The 19,804-nt window shown below is 42.0% G+C and overlaps 1 protein-coding gene across 1 annotated transcript in view; it reads left to right on the top strand.

Moving 5' to 3' along the window:
• The window catches only part of LOC126412157 (nuclear pore complex protein Nup58-like), a 148,168-nt gene that overhangs the window by 31,366 nt on the left and 96,998 nt on the right, over positions 1 to 19,804 (top strand). Inside the window, exon 3 of the mRNA XM_050081616.1 lies at positions 14,995 to 15,079. Coding sequence (XP_049937573.1) covers positions 14,995 to 15,079 — 85 coding nt within the window. The remainder of the gene's footprint in view (positions 1 to 14,994; positions 15,080 to 19,804) is intronic.

Raw genomic sequence — 19,804 nt, 5'->3', positions numbered from 1 at the left:
AGGTGACTTACCGAACAAAAGCGCTGGCAGGTCGATAGACACACAAACATACACACAAAATTCAAGCTTTCGCAACAAACTGTTGCCTCATCAGGAAAGAGGGAAGGAGAGGGGAAGACGAAAGGAAGTGGGTTTTAAGGGAGAGGGTAAGGAGTCATTCCAATCCCGGGAGCGGAAAGACTTACCTTAGGGGGAAAAAAGGACAGGTATACACTCGCACACACGCACATATCCATCCACACATACAGACACAAGCAGACATATTTAAAGACAAAGAGTTTGGGCAGAGATGTCAGTCGAGGCAGAAGTGTAGAGGCAAAGAAGTTGTTGAAAGACAGGTGAGGTATGAGTGGCGGCAACTTGAAATTAGCGGAGATTGAGGCCTGGCGGATGACGAGAAGAGAGGATATACTGAAGGGCAAGTTCCCATCTCCGGAGTTCGGATAGGTTGGTGTTGGTGGGAAGTATCCAGATAACCCGGACGGTGTAACACTGTGCCAAGATGTGCTGGCTGTGCACCAAGGCATGTTTAGCCACAGGGTGATCCTCATTACCAACAAACACTGTATGCCTGTGTCCATTCATGCGAATGGACAGTTTGTTGCTGGTCATTCCCACATAGAATGCATCACAGTGTAGGCAGGTCAGTTGGTAAATCACGTGGGTGCTTTCACACGTGGCTCTGCCTTTGATCGTGTACACCTTCCGGGTTACAGGACTGGAGTAGGTGGTGGTGGGAGGGTGCATGGGACAGGTTTTGCATCGGGGGCGGTTACAAGGATAGGAGCCAGAGGGTAGGGAAGGTGGTTTGGGGATTTCATAGGGATGAAGTAACAGGTTACGAAGGTTAGGTGGACGGCGGAAAGACACTCTTGGCAGAGTGGGGAGGATTTCATGAAGGATGGATCTCATTTCAGGGCAGGATTTGAGGAAGTCGTATCCCTGCTGGAGAGCCACATTCAGAGTCTGGTCCAGTCCTGGAAAGTATCCTGTCACAAGTGGGGCACTTTTGTGGTTCTTCTGTGGGGGATTCTGGGTTTGAGGGGACGAGGAAGTGGCTCTGGTTCTGGTTATTTGCTTCTGTACCAGGTCGGGAGGGTAGTTGCGGGATGCGAAAGATGTTTTCAGGTTGTTGGTGTAATGATTCAGGGATTCCGGACTGGAGCAGATTCGTTTGCCACGAAGACCTAGGCTGTAGGGAAGGGACCGTTTGATGTGGAATGGGTGGCAGCTGTCATAATGGAGGTACTGTTGCTTGTTGGTGGGTTTGATGTGGACGGACGTGTGAAGTTGGCCATTGGACAGGTGGAGGTCAACGTCAAGGAAAGTGGCATGAGATTTGGAGTAGGACCAGGTGAAACTGATGGAACCAAAGGAGTTGAGGTTGGAGAGGAAATTGTGGAGTTCTTCTTCACTGTGAGTCCAGATCATGAAGATGTCATCAATAAATCTGTACCAAACTTTGGGTTGGCAGACTTGGGTAACCAAGAAGGCTTCCTCTAAGCGACCCATGAATAGGTTGGCGTACGAGGGGGCCATCCTGGTGCCCATGGCTGTTCCCTTTAATTGTTGGTATGTCTGGCCCTCAAAAGTGAAGAAGTTGTGGGTCAGGATGAAGCTGGCTAAGGTGATGAGGAAAGAGGTTTTAGGTAGGGTGGCAGGTGATCGGCGTGAAAGGAAATGCTCCATCGCAGCGAGGCCCTGGACGTGCGGAATATTTGTGTATAAGGACGTGGCATCAATGGTTACAAGGATGGTTTCCGGAGGTAACAGATTGGGTAAGGATTCCAGGCGTTCAAGGAAGTGGTTGGTGTCCTTGATGAAGGATGGGAGACTGCATGTAATGGGTTGAAGGTGTTGATCTATGTAGGCAGAGATACGCTCTGTGGGGGCTTGGTAACCAGCTACAATGGGGCGGCCGGGATGATTGGGTTTGTGGATTTTAGGAAGAAGGTAGAAGGTAGGGGTGCGGGGTGTCGGTGGGGTCAGGAGGTTGATGGAGTCAGGTGAAAGGTTTTGCAGGGGGCCTAAGGTTCTGAGGATTCCTTGAAGCTCCGCCTGGACATCGGGAATGGGGTTACCTTGGCAAACTTTGTATGTGGTGTTGTCTGAAAGCTCCTCGTCCCCTCAAACCCAGAATCCCCCACAGAAGAACCACAAAAGTGCCCCACTTGTGACAGGATACTTTCCGGGACTGGACCAGACTCTGAATGTGGCTCTCCAGCAGGGATACGACTTCCTCAAATCCTGCCCTGAAATGAGATCCATCCTTCATGAAATCCTCCCCACTCCGCCAAGAGTGTCTTTCCGCCGTCCACCTAACCTTCGTAACCTGTTAGTTCATCCCTATGAAATCCCCAAACCACCTTCCCTACCCTCTGGCTCCTATCCTTGTAACCGCCCCCGATGCAAAACCTGTCCCATGCACCCTCCCACCACCACCTACTCCAGTCCTGTAACCCGGAAGGTGTACACGATCAAAGGCAGAGCCACGTGTGAAAGCACCCACGTGATTTACCAACTGACCTGCCTACACTGTGATGCATTCTATGTGGGAATGACCAGCAACAAACTGTCCATTCGCATGAATGGACACAGGCAGACAGTGTTTGTTGGTAATGAGGATCACCCTGTGGCTAAACATGCCTTGGTGCACAGCCAGCACATCTTGGCACAGTGTTACACCGTCCGGGTTATCTGGATACTTCCCACCAACACCAACCTATCCGAACTCCGGAGATGGGAACTTGCCCTTCAGTATATCCTCTCTTCTCGTCATCCGCCAGGCCTCAATCTCCGTTAATTTCAAGTTGCCGCCACTCATACCTCACCTGTCTTTCAACAACTTCTTTGCCTCTACACTTCTGCCTCGACTGACATCTCTGCCCAAACTCTTTGTCTTTAAATATGTCTGCTTGTGTCTGTATGTGTGGATGGATATGTGCGTGTGTGCGAGTGTATACCTGTCCTTTTTTCCCCCTAAGGTAAGTCTTTCCGCTCCCGGGATTGGAATGACTCCTTACCCTCTCCCTTAAAACCCACTTCCTTTCGTCTTCCCCTCTCCTTCCCTCTTTCCTGATGAGGCAACAGTTTGTTGCGAAAGCTTGAATTTTGTGTGTATGTTTGTGTTTGTTTGTGTGTCTATCGACCTGCCAGCGCTTTTGTTCGGTAAGTCACCTCATCTTTGTTTTTATATATAATTTTTCCCACGTGGAATGTTTCCTTCCATTATATATATATATATATATATATATATATATATATATATATATATATATATATATATATATATCTAAAAAGAAAGATGATGAAACTTACCAAACAAAAGCGCTGGCAGGTCGATAGACACACAAACAAACACAAACATACACACAAAATTCTAGCTTTCGCAACCAATGGTTGCCTCGTCAGGAAAGAGGGAAGGAGAAGGAAAGACAAAAGGATATGGGTTTTAAGGGAGAGGGTAAGGAGTCATTCCAATCCCGGGAGCGGAAAGACTTACCTTAGGGGGAAAAAAGGACAGGTATACACTCGCACACACACACATATCCATCCACACATACACAGACACAAGCAGATATTTGTAAAGGCAAAGAGTTTGGGCATTTTTTGGGCAGAGATGTCAGTCGGGGCGGATGTACAGAGGCAAAGATGAAGTTGAAAGACAGGTGAAGTATGAGCGATGGCAAATTGAAATTAGAAATTAGCGGAGATTGAGGCCTGGCGGATAGCGAGAAGAAAGGATATGCTGAAGGGCAAGTTCCCATCTCCGGAGTTCTGACAGGTTGGTGTTAGTGGGAAGTATCCAGATAACCCGGACGGTGTAACACTGTGCCAAGATGTGCTGGCCGTGCACCAAGGCATGTTTAGCCACAGGGTGATCCTCATTACCAACAAACACTGTCTGCCTGTGTCCATTCATGCGAATGGACAGTTTGTTGCTGGTCATTCCCACATAGAACGCTTCACAGTGTAGGCAGGTCAGTTGGTAAATCACGTGGGTGCTTTCACACGTGGCTCTGCCTTTGATCGTGTACACCTTCCGGGTTACAGGACTGGAATAGGTGGTGGTGGGAGGGTGCATGGGACAGGTTTTACACCGGGGGCAGTTACAGGGGTAGGAGCCAGAGGGTAGGGAAGGTGGTTTGGGGATTTCATAGGGATGAACTAAGAGGTTGCGAAGGTTAGGTGGACGGCGGAAAGACACTCTTGGTGGAGTGGGGAGGATTTCATGAAGGATGGATCTCATTTCAGGGCAGGATTTGAGGAAGTCGTATCCCTGCTGGAGAGCCACATTCAGAATCTGATCCAGTCCCGGAAAGTATCCTGTCACAAGTGGCGCACTTCTGGGGTTCTTCTGTGGAAGGTTCCGGGTTTGAGGAGATGAGGATGTGGCTCTGGTTATTTGCTTCTGTACCAGGTCGGGAGGGTAGTTACGGGATGCAAAAGCTGTTTTCAGGTTGTTGGTGTAATGGTTCAAGGATTCCGGACTGGAGCAGATTCGTTTGCCACGAAGACCTAGGCTGTAGGGAAGGGACCGTTTGATGTGGAATGGGTGGCAGCTGTCATAATGGAGGTACTGTTGCTTGTTGGTGGGTTTAATGTGGACGGACGTGTGAAGCTGGCCACTGGACAGGTGGAGGTCAACGTCAAGGAAAGTGGCATGGGATTTGGAGTAGGACCAGGTGAATCTGATGGAACCAAAGGAGTTGAGGTTGGAGAGGAAATTCTGGAGTTCTTCTTCACTGTGAGTCCAGATCACGAAAATGTCATCAATAAATCTGTACCAAACTTCGGGTTGGCAGGCCTGGGTAACCAGGAAGGCTTCCTCTAAGTGACCCATGAATAGGTTGGCATACGAGGGGGCCATCCTGGTACCCATGGCTGTTCCCTTTAATTGTTGGTATGTCTGGCCTTCAAAAGTGAAGAAGTTGTGGGTCAGGATGAAGCTGGCTAAGGTAATGAGGAAAGAGGTTTTAGGTAGGGCGGCAGGTGATCGGCGTGAAAGGAAGTGCTCCATCGCAACGAGGCCCTGGACATGCGGAATATTTGTGTATAAGGAAGTGGCATCAATGGTTACAAGGATGGTTTCCGGGGGTAACAGACTGGGTAGGGATTCCAGGCGTTTCTCAAACGCCTGGAATCCCTACCCAGTCTGTTACCCCCGGAAACCATCCTTGTAACCATTGATGCCACTTCCTTATACACAAATATTCCGCATGTCCAGGGCCTCGCTGCGATGGAGCACTTCCTTTCACGCCGATCACCTGCCGCCCTACCTAAAACCTCTTTCCTCATTACCTTAGCCAGCTTCATCCTGACCCACAACTTCTTCACTTTTGAAGGCCAGACATACCAACAATTAAAGGGAACAGCCATGGGTACCAGGATGGCCCCCTCGTATGCCAACCTATTCATGGGTCACTTAGAGGAAGCCTTCCTGGTTACCCAGGCCTGCCAACCCGAAGTTTGGTACAGATTTATTGATGACATTTTCGTGATCTGGACTCACAGTGAAGAAGAACTCCAGAATTTCCTCTCCAACCTCAACTCCTTTGGTTCCATCAGATTCACCTGGTCCTACTCCAAATCCCATGCCACTTTCCTTGACGTTGACCTCCACCTGTCCAGTGGCCAGCTTCACACGTCCGTCCACATTAAACCCACCAACAAGCAACAGTACCTCCATTATGACAGCTGCCACCCATTCCACATCAAACGGTCCCTTCCCTACAGCCTAGGTCTTCGTGGCAAACGAATCTGCTCCAGTCCGGAATCCTTGAACCATTACACCAACAACCTGAAAACAGCTTTTGCATCCCGTAACTACCCTCCCGACCTGGTACAGAAGCAAATAACCAGAGCCACATCCTCATCTCCTCAAACCCGGAACCTTCCACAGAAGAACCCCAGAAGTGCGCCACTTGTGACAGGATACTTTCCGGGACTGGATCAGATTCTGAATGTGGCTCTCCAGCAGGGATACGACTTCCTCAAATCCTGCCCTGAAATGAGATCCATCCTTCATGAAATCCTCCCCACTCCACCAAGAGTGTCTTTCCGCCGTCCACCTAACCTTCGCAACCTCTTAGTTCATCCCTATGAAATCCCCAAACCACCTTCCCTACCCTCTGGCTCCTACCCCTGTAACCGCCCCCGGTGTAAAACCTGTCCCATGCACCCTCCCACCACCACCTATTCCAGTCCTGTAACCCGGAAGGTGTACACGATCAAAGGCAGAGCCACGTGTGAAAGCACCCACGTGATTTACCAACTGACCTGCCTACACTGTGAAGCGTTCTATGTGGGAATGACCAGCAACAAACTGTCCATTCGCATGAATGGACACAGGCAGACAGTGTTTGTTGGTAATGAGGATCACCCTGTGGCTAAACATGCCTTGGTGCACGGCCAGCACATCTTGGCACAGTGTTACACCGTCCGGGTTATCTGGATACTTCCCACTAACACCAACCTGTCAGAACTCCGGAGATGGGAACTTGCCCTTCAGCATATCCTTTCTTCTCGCTATCCGCCAGGCCTCAATCTCCGCTAATTTCTAATTTCAATTTGCCGTCGCTCATACTTCACCTGTCTTTCAACTTCATCTTTGCCTCTGTACATCCGCCCCGACTGACATCTCTGCCCAAAAAATGCCCAAACTCTTTGCCTTTACAAATGTCTGCTTGTGTCTGTGTATGTGTGGATGGATATGTGTGTGTGTGCGAGTGTATACCTGTCCTTTTTTCCCCCTAAGGTAAGTCTTTCCGCTCCCGGGATTGGAATGACTCCTTACCCTCTCCCTTAAAACCCATATCCTTTTGTCTTTCCTTCTCCTTCCCTCTTTCCTGACGAGGCAACCATTGGTTGCGAAAGCTAGAATTTTGTGTGTATGTTTGTGTTTGTTTGTGTGTCTATCGACCTGCCAGCGCTTTTGTTTGGTAAGTTTCATCATCTTTCTTTTTAGATATATTTTTCCCACGTGGAATGTTTCCCTCTATTATATTCATATATATATATATATATATATATATATATATATATATATATATATATATATATATATATATATATATATATATATAATAGAGGGAAACAGTCCACGTAGGAAATATATATCTAAAAACAAAGATGATGTGACTTACCAAATTAAAGTGCTGGCAGGTCGACAGACACACAAACAAACACAAACATACACACAAAATTCAAGCTTTCGCAACAAACTGTTGACTCATCAGGAAAGAAGGAAGGAGAGGGAAAGACGAAAGGATGTGGGTTTTAAGGGAGAGGGTAAGGAGTCATTCCAATCCCGGGAGCGGAAAGACTTACCTTAGGGGGAAAAAAGGACGGGTATACACTCGCGCACACACACACATATCCATCCACACATATACAGACACAAGCAGACATATTTAAAGACCAATAGTCTTTAAATATGTCTGCTTGTGTCTGTATATGTGTGGATGGATATGTGTGTGTGTGCGCGAGTGTATACCCGTCCTTTTTTCCCCCTAAGGTAAGTCTTTCCGCTCCCGGGATTGGAATGACTCCTTACCCTCTCCCTTAAAACCCACATCCTTTCGTCTTTCCCTCTCCTTCCTTCTTTCCTGATGAGGCAACAGTTTGTTGCGAAAGCTTGAATTTTGTGTGTATGTTTGTGTTTGTTTGTGTGTCTGTCGACCTGCCAGCACTTTAATTTGGTAAGTCACATCATCTTTGTTTTTAGATATATATATATATATATATGTGTGTGTGTGTGTGTGTGTGTGTGTGTGTGTAAAACTGTTTGGAAAACTACTTTAAATTTATTATAATTAGAGCCTGGATTTTATGTAACATCAAATTAAGAATTACTGAACCAAAATTGGTGAAATATGTTGTTGTTGTGGTCTTCAGTCCAGAGACTGGTTTGATGCAGCTCTCCATGCTACTCTATCCTGTGCAAGCTTCATCATCTCCCAGTAGCTACTGCAACCTACATCCTTCTGAATCTGCTTAGTGTATTCATCTCTTGGTCTCCCTCTACGATTTTTACCCTTCACACTGTCCTCCAATACTAAATTGGTGATACCTCGATGCCTCAGGACATGTCCTACCAACCAATCCCTTCTTTTAGTCAAGTTGTGCCACAAACTCCTCTTCTCCCCTATTCTGTTCAATACCTCCTCATTAGTTATGTGATCTACCCATCTAATCTTCAGCATTCTTCTGTAGCACCACATTTCAAAAGCTTTTATTCTCTTCTTATCCATACTGTTTATCGTCCGTGTTTAACTTCCATACATGGATACACTCCATACAAATACTTTCAGAAACGACTTCCTGACACTTCAATCTATACTCAATGTTAACAAATTTCTCTTCTTCAGAAACGCTTTCCGTGCCATTGCCAGTCTACATTCTGTATCCTCTCTACTTCGACCATCATCAGTTATTTTGCTCCCCAAATAGCAAAACTCCTTTACTACTTTAAATGTCTCATTTCCTAATCTAATTCCCTCCTCATCCGATTTAATTCGACTACATTCCATTATCCTCGTTTTGCTTTTGTTGATGTTCATGTTATATCCTCCTTTCAAGACACTGTCCGTTCCGTTCAACTGCTCTTCCAAGTCCTTTGCTGTCTCTGACAGAATTACAATGTCATCGGCGAACCTCAACGTTTTTATTTCTTCTCCATGGATTTTAATAACTACTCCGAACTTTTCTTTTGTTTCCTTTCCTGCTTGCTCAATATACCGATTGAATAACATCGGGTAAAGGCTACAACCCTGTCTCACTCCCTTCCCAACCACTGCTTCCCTTTCATGCCCCTCAACTGTTATAACTGCCATCTGGTTTCTGTACAAATTGTAAATAGCCTTTCGCTCCCTGTATTTTACCCCTGCCACCTTTAGAATTTGAAAGAGAGTATTCCAGTCAACATTGTCAAAAGCTTTCTCTAAGTCTACAAATGCTAGAAATGTAGGTTTGCCTTTCCTTAATCTATTTTCTAAGATAAGTCATAGGGTCAGTATTGCCTCACGCGTTCCAACATTTCTGCGGAATCCAAACTGATCTTCGCCGAGGTCGGCTTCTACCAGTTTTTCCATTCGTCTGTAAAGAATTTGCGTTAGTATGTTGCAGCTGTGACTTATTAAACTGATAGTTCAGTAATTTTCACATCTGTCAACGCCTGCTTTCTTTGGGATTGGAATTATTATATTCTTCTTGAAGTCTAAGGGTATTTCGCCTGTCTCATACATCTTGCTCACCAGATGGTAGAGTTTTGTCAGGACTGGCTCTCCCAAGGCCCTCAGTAGTTCCAATGGAATGTTGTCTACTCCCGGGGCCTTGTTTTGACTCAGATCTTTTAGTGCTATGTCAATCTCTCCACGCAGTATTGTATCTCCCATTTCATCTTCATCTACATCCTCTTCCATTTCCATAATATTGTCCTCAAGTACATCGCCCTTGTATAGCCCCTCTATATACTCCTTCCGCCTTTCTGCTTTCCCTTCTTTGCTTAGAACTGGGTTTCCATCTGAGCTCTTGATATTCATACAAGTGGCTCTCTTTTCTCCAAAGGTCTCTTTAATTTTCCTGTAGGCAGTATCTATCTTACCCCTCGTGAGATAAGCCTCTACATCCTTACATTTGTCCTCTAGCCATCCCTGCTTAGCCATTTTGCACTTCCTGTCGATCTCATTTTTCAGACGTTTATATTCCCATTTGCCTGCTTCATTTACTGTGTTTTTATATTTTCTCCTTTCATCAATTAAATTCAATATTTCTTCTGTTACCCAAGGATTTCTAATCATCATCATCAGTTATCTGCTCTATTAGCAGGTCCTTTGCCTCTCCATTTTCTGCGATCCATTGCTTCCTTCTTAAGGCTGCTGTATGTTGTACCGTCCATCATGTCATCCAGTATCTGGAATCTCTTCCTTCCTCGCTTCCTTTTCCCTTCTACATAATCTTCTAAAACTGTTTTTATCAGTCCGTCATTCTTTCTTAATATATGCCCAATCCAATTTCTTTTTCTTCTCTTTATTACATCTAGTAACTGCCTTTTCTCTCCCACTCTTCTCAGTACCTCTTCATTTTTTACTCTGTCCATCCAACTTATTCTTTCCATCTTCCGCCATGTCCAGATCTCAAAAGCCTCCAGCCTTTCTCTGTCTTTTTTCCTCATAGTCCATGTTTCAGCGCCATATAGAAAAACACTCCATACAAGACATTTTATAAGTCTCTTTCTGAGTTCTCTGTCCATACCGCTGCAGAAGATTCTCCTTTTCTTATAAAACGCCTCCTTTGCCATTACTATCCTTGTTTTAATTTCTGTGGTGCACTTCCAGTCGGTGTCTATCCTGCTTCCAAGATACTTAAAATTTTGCACCTGTTCTAGTGTTTCTCCATTCAGCACAATTTTTATTTCCTTATTTCCTCCTATTGCCAATACTTTTGTTTTACTTGTGTTAATTTTCATTCCATATTTTTTTCCGTTAGTTGCAATGGTGTCCACCAAATCCTGTAATTCTTTTTCCCCTGTGGCTAGAAGGACCATGTCATCAGCAAATCTCAAGCACCCTACTCTTCTTCCTCCAATTTCTACTCCTTTGTCATCTAATGAGCATTGGTCAATCATATTTTCCAAGTACAGGTTGAAAAGAGTAGGTGATAAACAGCATCCTTGTCTTACTCCTTTCCCTAGTCTGATCCAGTTTGTACTTTCTCCTCTCACTTTAACTGAAACTTTTTGATTAAGGTAGAATGAGTTTATAAGTCTTCTGGTTTTCCAGTCCACTCTCTTTTCCCTCATAATAGTCGCCAGCTTGTCCCAAACCACATTGTCAAATGCCTTTTCTAAATCGATGAAGCACATATATAGGTCTCTTCCTTTTTCAATAAACCTTTCTCCCAAGATTCGTAGGAGCCCTATTGCATCTCTGGTGCCCGTATTCCGTCTAAAGCCAAACTGCTCCTCGCCGAGATTCTCCTCTATTACTTTTTCAAGTCTTTTATTAATTATTCTTAACATCACTTTGGCTGCATGTGAAATGAGGCTGATTGTCCTGTGCTCGCTGCATTTCTTGGTTCCTTGTTTTTTCGGTAATGGAATCATTACTGTTGTCAAAAAGTCCTCAGGCCATTCACCACTGTCATATGTTTTATTACATAACCTCAATATTTCTCTTATTCCATTGTGGTTCAAGCATTTTAGTATTTCTCCCGGTATTGTATCTGTACCTACTGCTTTGCCATTTTTCATTGCAGCAGTGGCAGACTTTACTTCTTCCATTATGATGATCGGTCCTTTCTCTTCATCACTTACACTGTTGTGTGATTCAAGTTCCAGAGTTTCTGGTTTGCTATTTGTGTCATATAGCTCTTTTATATATTCTTCCCATCTCTGGAGGACATCGTCACAATCTTTATACACTACCTCTTCGTCTTTACTCAAAATTTCCATAGTAGCACTTCCTGCTCTGTTTTGTTCCCATGTCATAGTCTTTACTCTGTTGTATAGTAAGTCGTATCTTCCTTTCCTGTCCAGTTCTTCAATTTCATCACATTCCTCTTTTAGCCATTTTTTCCTAGCCTGCTCTGTTTGTCTTCTCAGTTCGTTATTTAACCTTCGGTATATCTTTCTTGCATCTTCAGTGTTCTTGTTTTTCAATTTTCTTCTCTCCTCCATCTTGGAAATCATTTCTTATGTGACCCATGGTTTTTTTTTTACCTTTTCCCTTTTACATATCCTATATTTTGCTGTCCTGCTTTAATGATTCCTTCTTTCAGCATTTCTAGCATTTCTAATGGCCCTCGTCTTTTTACCTACTTGATCCTCTGCTGCCTTCACTACTTCATCCCTCAGAGCTACCCATTCTTCTTCTACTGTATTTCTTTCCCCCATTCCGTTCAATTGTTCCCTTATGCTCTCCCTGAAACTCTGTACAACCTCTGGTTTAGTCAGTTTATCCAGGTCCCATCTCCTTAACTTCCCACCTTTTTTGCAGTTTCTTCAGTTTTAATCTACAGTTCATAACCAATAGATTGTGGTCAGAGTCCACATCTGCCCCTGGAAATGTCTTACAATTTAAAACCTGGTTCCTAAATCTCTATCTTACCATTATATAATCTATCTGATACCTTCTAGTATCTCCAGGATTCTTCCATGTATACAACCTTCTTTTATGACTCTTGAACCAAGTGTTAGCTATGATTAAGTTATGCTCTGTGCAAAATTCTACCAGACGGCTTCCTCTTTCATTTCTCTCCCCCAATCCATATTCACCCACTATTCTTCCTTCTCTTCCTTTTCCTACTCTCGAATTCCAGTCACCCATGACTATTCAATTTTTGTCTCCCTTCACTATCTGAATAATTTCTTGTATCTCATCATACATTTCATCAATTTCTTCATCATCTGCAGAGCTAGTTGTCATATAAACTTGTACTGCTGTAGTAGGCATGGGCTTCGTGTCAATCTTGGCCACAATAATGCGTTCACTATGCTGTTGGTAGTAGCTTACCCTTACTCCTATTTTTTTATTCATTATTAAACCTACTCCTGCATTACCCCTATTTTATTTTGTATTTATAACCCTGTATTCACCTGACCAAAAGTCCTGTTCCTCCTGCCACCGAACTTCACTAATTCCCACTATATCTAACTTCAACCTATCCATTTCCCTTTTTAAATTTTCTAACCTACCTGCCCGATTAAGGGATCTGACATTCCACGCTCTGATCCGTAGAACGCCAGTTTTCTTTCTCCTGATAGCGACATCCTCTTGAGTAGTCCCCGCCCGGAAATCCGAATGGGGGACTGTTTTACCTCCGGAATATTTTAGCCAAGAGGACACCATCATCATTTAACCACACAGTAAAGCTGCATGCCCTCAGGAAAAATTACAGCTGTAGTTTCCCCTTGCTTTCAGCCGTTCGCAGTACCAGCACAGCAAGGCCGTTTTGGTTAGTGTTGCAAGGCCAGATCAGTCAATCATCCAGACTGTTGCCCCTGCAGCTACTGAAAAGGCTGCTGCCCCTCTTCAGGAACCACACGTTTGTCTGGCCTCTCAACAGATACCCCTCTATGTTGTCTTAGGTACCAGTTACGTTGGCGGTATGATCTAAAGATCATTGTTGTCAACGAAACCAGTTACAATTTATTTATTTTTGAATTGGAAAACTTTTAAAATTTGTGTTAAAGAAACATAAACTATAAGAGTTTCGGTGTAGCAGTACCAATACAGAGGAGCAGAAATCATTTTTGTCATTGGTGGATTTTAAGAACATAGAAAAATTTAAAATAGATCTTACACAAAAGTAGATCATAGAGTTTAAAAGTTTTGCCATATTTGGGGATATCGACGTCATCAGGATTTTGAGAATGAAAATAACACAGGAGTTGCCTAATGGAGGCTACCAATGAGACAGATAGTTTTGAATTTTGATAATGTTTGTTTTTACAGCCAATTTAAGCAGTCTTGAGTATTCTGAGCAAGAAATTTTTTTCATTGGAACTATGCAAAATGATGAAATATACCAGTAATGGAATTATTATACAGTGGATGTAATGCCGCACCCATGACGTTTGGCATGAATGGGCATCTCAGTTACAGCTTCAAATACTGTAGTTATATTTCTGTTCAATTCAATGTAATAGAGGCATGTTGTAGCATCAGTCTAAGGAAGGTAGAACCACCCATATCACTTTTGCTTCAATCTCAGTAAGTTCAGTGTCATGTAGTTATTTTGATGTTCCTTTGCACTTACATTTGGCCAAGATTTTGAAATCTGATACCCATCAGTTAAAATCCCCTAGAAATTTGGACATTTAGCTTCTGGGGTGTAAACCAGACAGTGATCACATTTTGGACCATTATTTGCAGCAACTGAAAATGTCATTGTAATGTTATGTAAAAAGTGGAATAAAAAACAGTGGGGATCCAGTAATTACCTTTTTGAAATTTGAAAACATGACAGATTAAATATGATATAAAGGGCAGTCAATAAATCATATGTAAGAAGATAACAGGCAAATTATATGAGTGTAAAAAGAACAACAGAGAAGCAGCAAATGATATAGTGCAGAAGAATCAAAGGAAATGACAGATTATGACAAAGTGCAAAATATGAGACAGTTAGTGTAAACTGAGGCCCTGTTAGGGGTGACAATCAAGCATGTGTCCCACTTCTCTCACCTCTTTTGCATTCATTGAAGAAACCTCTTAATTTAAGAACTAGCATTTGTGTCATTTTCTGTATGTGATTGTTCCTTGCACTGCCTCTTTTTAATTGTATGTAATTCGGGAGTCCCTTTCATTCTAAAGGCTCAGAATACTGTGGTATGTGAGGCATAATTTCATCCCTTGATTGTTTTGTCAGTAAAGAGAGAATTATGGTGCTATAAAAACCTCTTTTAGCTTGGATACATAGTTAGCAGGATGGATGAATTGGCAGCAAATAGCTCATAATCACAAGATCAGTTTTGAAACCCACTGATAGCTATGAATTGCTGTGAGCTGTTTATTGCATGGAAGTAGTCTGTAAGCTGGTGCTGAACTTTATCCACTCCATCAAGAATATAACTGTAACTACATTTTAATGACTATTCATCAGTCGTCTCCACAAATCTTTTACAAGTAAGAAATGGAATCAGATACGATATTCAGTGGAAAAATGTCAGATGGTTGCCTGTTATAAACCTGACATTTTGATGTTTGAATAAGCTGTATTATTCAACCTTTTTCAACAGAAGAGTTGTTTAATTTACTAAAAAAATTACACATTGCATTCTTCATATAATATTACACACTTGATATCCATCAGTTACCAAAATTTCTCATGGTGAATGTACAGTTAAAAAGGACAGAAAAGAAAAGTTGTTGTGCATCATACTAAATGAAAATGCTTTTATATTTTGGAGTTGTGCACTCGGTTATCACTAATGTGTAAGAAAATTTATTATTATTCAGAATTTTCTCATTAATTTATCACATTGAGTTACAGGTGCTTCAGTAAATCGAGGAGAGTCAAAAACAGTGAAGGAAACTGCCGTTCCTAATGAACTACTGCAAACAGTGGACAGCTTCAAGTGAGTGACCATTTTCTTTTTCACCTAAGGTTGATGTATGGCTTTTGTTATGTCAGATTTTTTAATTAATATTTGCATGTTACTCCATTAAAGAAATATAAGAAATGTTTGTTTCCAATGAGAGCTCTTAAAACCCTTATGTAGTACATACAAGAAAAGTAGTGGTAACACCTGTACTTTTATTGTTGCCATTACCATACAGTGAGATGTCCTGCATTTCTTGAAGAAAATAAAGTTACTTCTAATTTTAACATTCAGTATACAGTTACTCCTACATTGGACACACCACACAACATGGTACACAAATTTACAGGGAAAAAGGGGCAGAACTGCTCTGAATGGACCAGAGTACATGGTTCCAGTACATGGGCCAGTAAAAATGGAAAATGAATTTCTGAAAATTGGAAGTGTTGCTTTCGCAGTTGTTTATCATCAGCTGAGTGGAAAAATACATAGAAACATCATCTGTGTGCGACACCAGTACTGAAAAGTCAAAAGATACATGGGAAAAATAATGTCTGATTTACTATCACTGGTGATGGAAAATTTGATTATATTTTTTCATGTGTTGTCAGAATACTGGAACACTGGATCAGTTTTTTTATTTTATTTATTTATTTATTTATTTATTTATTTATTTTTTTTTTTTTTTTTGAAATCATAATGTTTCAGATTCCACAATCTGGCCATTCTCAATACAGGTCTGTTATGTTTCCTACTTTTAATGATTCCACTCAAAACTCATTTTGAGATAGCATACAAATTAATTTACACACCTCCTGTCGATAGACGACCACCTTGTTCCGACTTGGTGCAAATATAGTGAACAAACCATTTCCTTTGATGTACCAACATTGTGCAGAGCAAGTTTGTTGTTGCTCTCCAATGAACAGAACAATGCAGTTTGCGATCCACATTGGAAATGTTGCACTGCAGCAATCTCTTTTTCTTGGTTTTGCATGGTGCAGGGCATGAGAAAGATAGTTACGCTTAATTCTGAAAGTTAGCAGCAGTGGATTTTGTTCAGACATGGCACCAAGAAAGAGTTGGAACAAATATAAATAACAAATTAATATTTCATGAGTGACAACACATTTTTCGCTCTCAGCTTTAGTTCACCAAGCTCATAATAAGTCATAGGGGCTTACAATGTATAACCTATAATTTCATCTGCTGATCTTTCCACTCTTTTAATGGGATTTCTGACAAACAGTCAGTTCAACCAGGGGCTCCAGCTCATAGTCTCAGATTTGACTGAAATTCAGTACACTAATTCTACCATGTGTGGAACAATTGTGTACAAAGTGTTAGTTTCCCCTGCCAATTAGTTCCAGAATTATGACTTGTGAAAGAAGGTGGCATGACCCGGAAATTGCAACCTGCATCTGGCAATCTATCTTCAGTCCCAACTTCAGGTCTTAATTACATTGGAACTATTCCACACAGTCCAGTGAAATTTTTACAACCTAGTAACATCCACTTACAGAACACACTCTGTGAATCAAAACACCAACAACATATTTCTGAGGGAAAATAAAAAATTCCAAAATGTGATTAAAAAAATGTAATACATTAAAAGGTACATATTGTAGGTGCCCTCTATGCCAAATATAATTCACTCAAAAAGGGTATAAATATTTTTGTGGTAAACTTAATGTGGCCTAAACACACACAGAACTCATCTTGCCCATATCAGTCACAAAAACTGAGTTACATGCACACGAAAATACAAAAATTCGAAAAATTACCTGAAAAACATGGATTTTCTAAGTGTGGTAGCACAAAACGGACAAGTGGTATCCAAGCCAAATTTCACACACTGCATAAGTAGACCATAATGATATATGCCTCAAAATTTCAGCATGTTATTGCAAGATATTTGTGTACAATGGAAGTTGACAGATGTATTTGGTGATGTGGCCATTGTTCCACAACACAATTTTGTAAAAACATTTCGTAAACTGTTCTGCCTCTTCTTATCCTCTCCCACAACTGTTTAATCACTAAGCAACAACATGTAGACAGATTAACACAACCTATCATTAATATTTACTGCACCTTAACTGCTAAAAACCAGTTGATTGTGCTTCGAACAGAAGTTCTCCCACACATCAGCTACCTTACTCTGTACATTGAGTGGCAAATTGTACTGTCTTCCTGACACTGTGGTAGGAACTGGAACTGTCATAAGAATATGTTAAAAAGGAATCCAACACCTGTCTGCCAAATGTGGCCAATGAAATGATCTTGCTGGTCCTGCTGGTGCTATGAAGTTCACAAATACATCACCTTCTGCTTCACAGCACTCTGCAACACATCCTAAGTACCATTTGTTATCATAAACAGCAATAACATAGCAACCTGGTTGCATGTTGCTGCTTTTGCCTCTGAACCCTGAGTCAGACACACTGTGAAGACCCATGTTGTGCATGAACCTATAGTTATAACCAGACAGTCTGCTCATCTGCACATTGTCAGAGTCCGCTGGAGAGAAGTGATGATGGCTCCTTGTGCCTGCAACAGTTTTAATGTCTTCTAGTCTGCATTTTAGCAACTGTTCAACTGATTTCACCTCATCTTTCGAAACATAGACTGATTGTATGCCAGAGATATTTTTCTGTACCCAGGTAAATAATTGAAGAGGTGTTAGAATGTGACCTTCTGTAGGGTGCTGCAGACTAGTTCGTGATGCCATGCGCTTATAATGGTAGCACCAATACCATCACATACATGTTTACCATGACTTGCTGCGAAAAAATTCCATTCTGCGTGAATCTGAAAATCATGGTAATGCATGCATAAATTTTTGAGATAATGCATGCATTAATTTTTGAGATTTTTGCAGTTTTTGTACTGACTAGCTGCCCCTTCACTGAAGTATTTCGCAAAGTGTATGTGAGGCAGCTTGTTTTTCACATATGCCATGACAGTGCAAATGTGGGCATGAACTGCAATGGCATCATGAATTAAACAGTCACTAAAAACACACAGATTCATGACAGACACATCACCTGATTCACCTCTATAGTAAATTGCAAATGGCTGGAGAGTTGCTTGACTGTTGTCCCAATGATATCCTTGGATGGCATCTTTAACTATAAATGTATAATTTTCAGAAAAGTTTAGTATTACTATAATTTCATCTTGTTTCAAATTATCCTTACAAAACTGGAGATAAGCTGATTGTGCTGTTGCTGTGAAGCTGTGTGTGGTCAGTTTGTCGGTTTTTTGACAACACATTTCAACAAAATCTTCCATTGTACTTTGCTGTTTCAAGACTTGAGCGATCCATGTGTGTCCTTTGTTTATAAGAAAAAAGTTCATTGTCATCCATAAGGAGTTCACCATACAGTTTGTTATTCATGTGTTCTGCAAGATTTGTCTTACCAGGACACTTTGCACACCTGTGTATCATGCACTAGTAGGAACTGATGTCACACACTAGTAGCTTCATTGCACCTTTGTAATCCAGACCAGAATCCTTTATAGCAGCAAACATCAACTTAGCATTTTGATGGGTCTCACATACACAAACATTGTGTGTGCCCCCTGCACTTACAGGCACTATCCATTTTGGCCGAAGATTGAAAAAAGATGATAAACCTACTTTGGTATCAGGATACTTTTCCTTGAATTCTACATATAGTTCTTATATGTTGCATAGCAACAGTCTTTTTTGCATCTGTGAAATGAAATGAAATGTCGTGTGACGAGGGCCTCCCGTCGGGTAGACCGTTCGCCTGGTGCAAGTCTTTCAATTTGACGCCACTTCGGCGACTTACGCGTCGATGGGGATGAAATGATGATGATAAGGACAACACAACACCCAGTCTCTGAGCAGAGAAAATCTCCGACCCAGCTGGGAATCAAACCCGGGCCCTTTGGATTGACAGTCTGTTGCGCTGGCCACTCAGCTACCGGGGGCGATCTTTTGTATCTGTACACGTACATTTCCTATTTTCACCATTACATAGTCTTTTTTTCCAGGCATTATTCGGCTGTAGTCATTATTTTCATAAAACTCCAACACTAGCACCTTTATTTCTGAACTCTATTGCTTACCCTGAGCCTGCTGAAGTTGTGGAAGCACTCCTTGGGTTGCTTTTATTTTCCTAGCTTGCTTTACCATATATGTAGAAACATTGAATTCCTCTGCAGTGTAGTCAGTAGACCATCTGGAAGGTGCAAGGGTAAGAATAGCTACGTTTTTGTGGCATGTGGATATGGCACATTTTTCTTTCAAATTGTGCACAATTTTGTCCAAATCAGAGCATTTCTGGCATGATTTCTGTTCGTTTGGAGCAGATAGTTCTTCCTCTTCCACCATTAGTGTGTCAGCTATTTTGTGTTTTAATTACATTTGAGCTTCTTGTAGTTTTCTTCTACCATAGCTGGGCCTGTCTCTTTTCCCATCTTTGTGTGTCTTCGTGGGAGACAAACAACGAGCAGTCACTGAAGTATTTAATTCCTCATCCGCTGTGGTTGTAGGTGGCTGATACTCTTTGTCACTGTCATGTAAATTATCAGAATATTCTTCGTTTTTAGCAGTGTAACACACCTGGAACATAACTTTTGTCCCGGTTTCATGTTAAGTCCCATGCACTGATTCACTTTCAATGCTGATTTTATATCAATTTCTCTGAGGCTACACTTCACTGTCTTCTTATGGATCTGAGATGGATCAAAACAACTTCTTTGTAGGAAAGAATACTTATCCAGAAACAC

The sequence above is a fragment of the Schistocerca serialis genome, chromosome 7, assembly GCF_023864345.2.
Source record: "Schistocerca serialis cubense isolate TAMUIC-IGC-003099 chromosome 7, iqSchSeri2.2, whole genome shotgun sequence".
In the NCBI taxonomy this organism is placed as follows: Eukaryota; Metazoa; Arthropoda; class Insecta; order Orthoptera; family Acrididae; genus Schistocerca; species Schistocerca serialis.
This window is presented reverse-complemented; position numbering and strand designations above follow the sequence as displayed.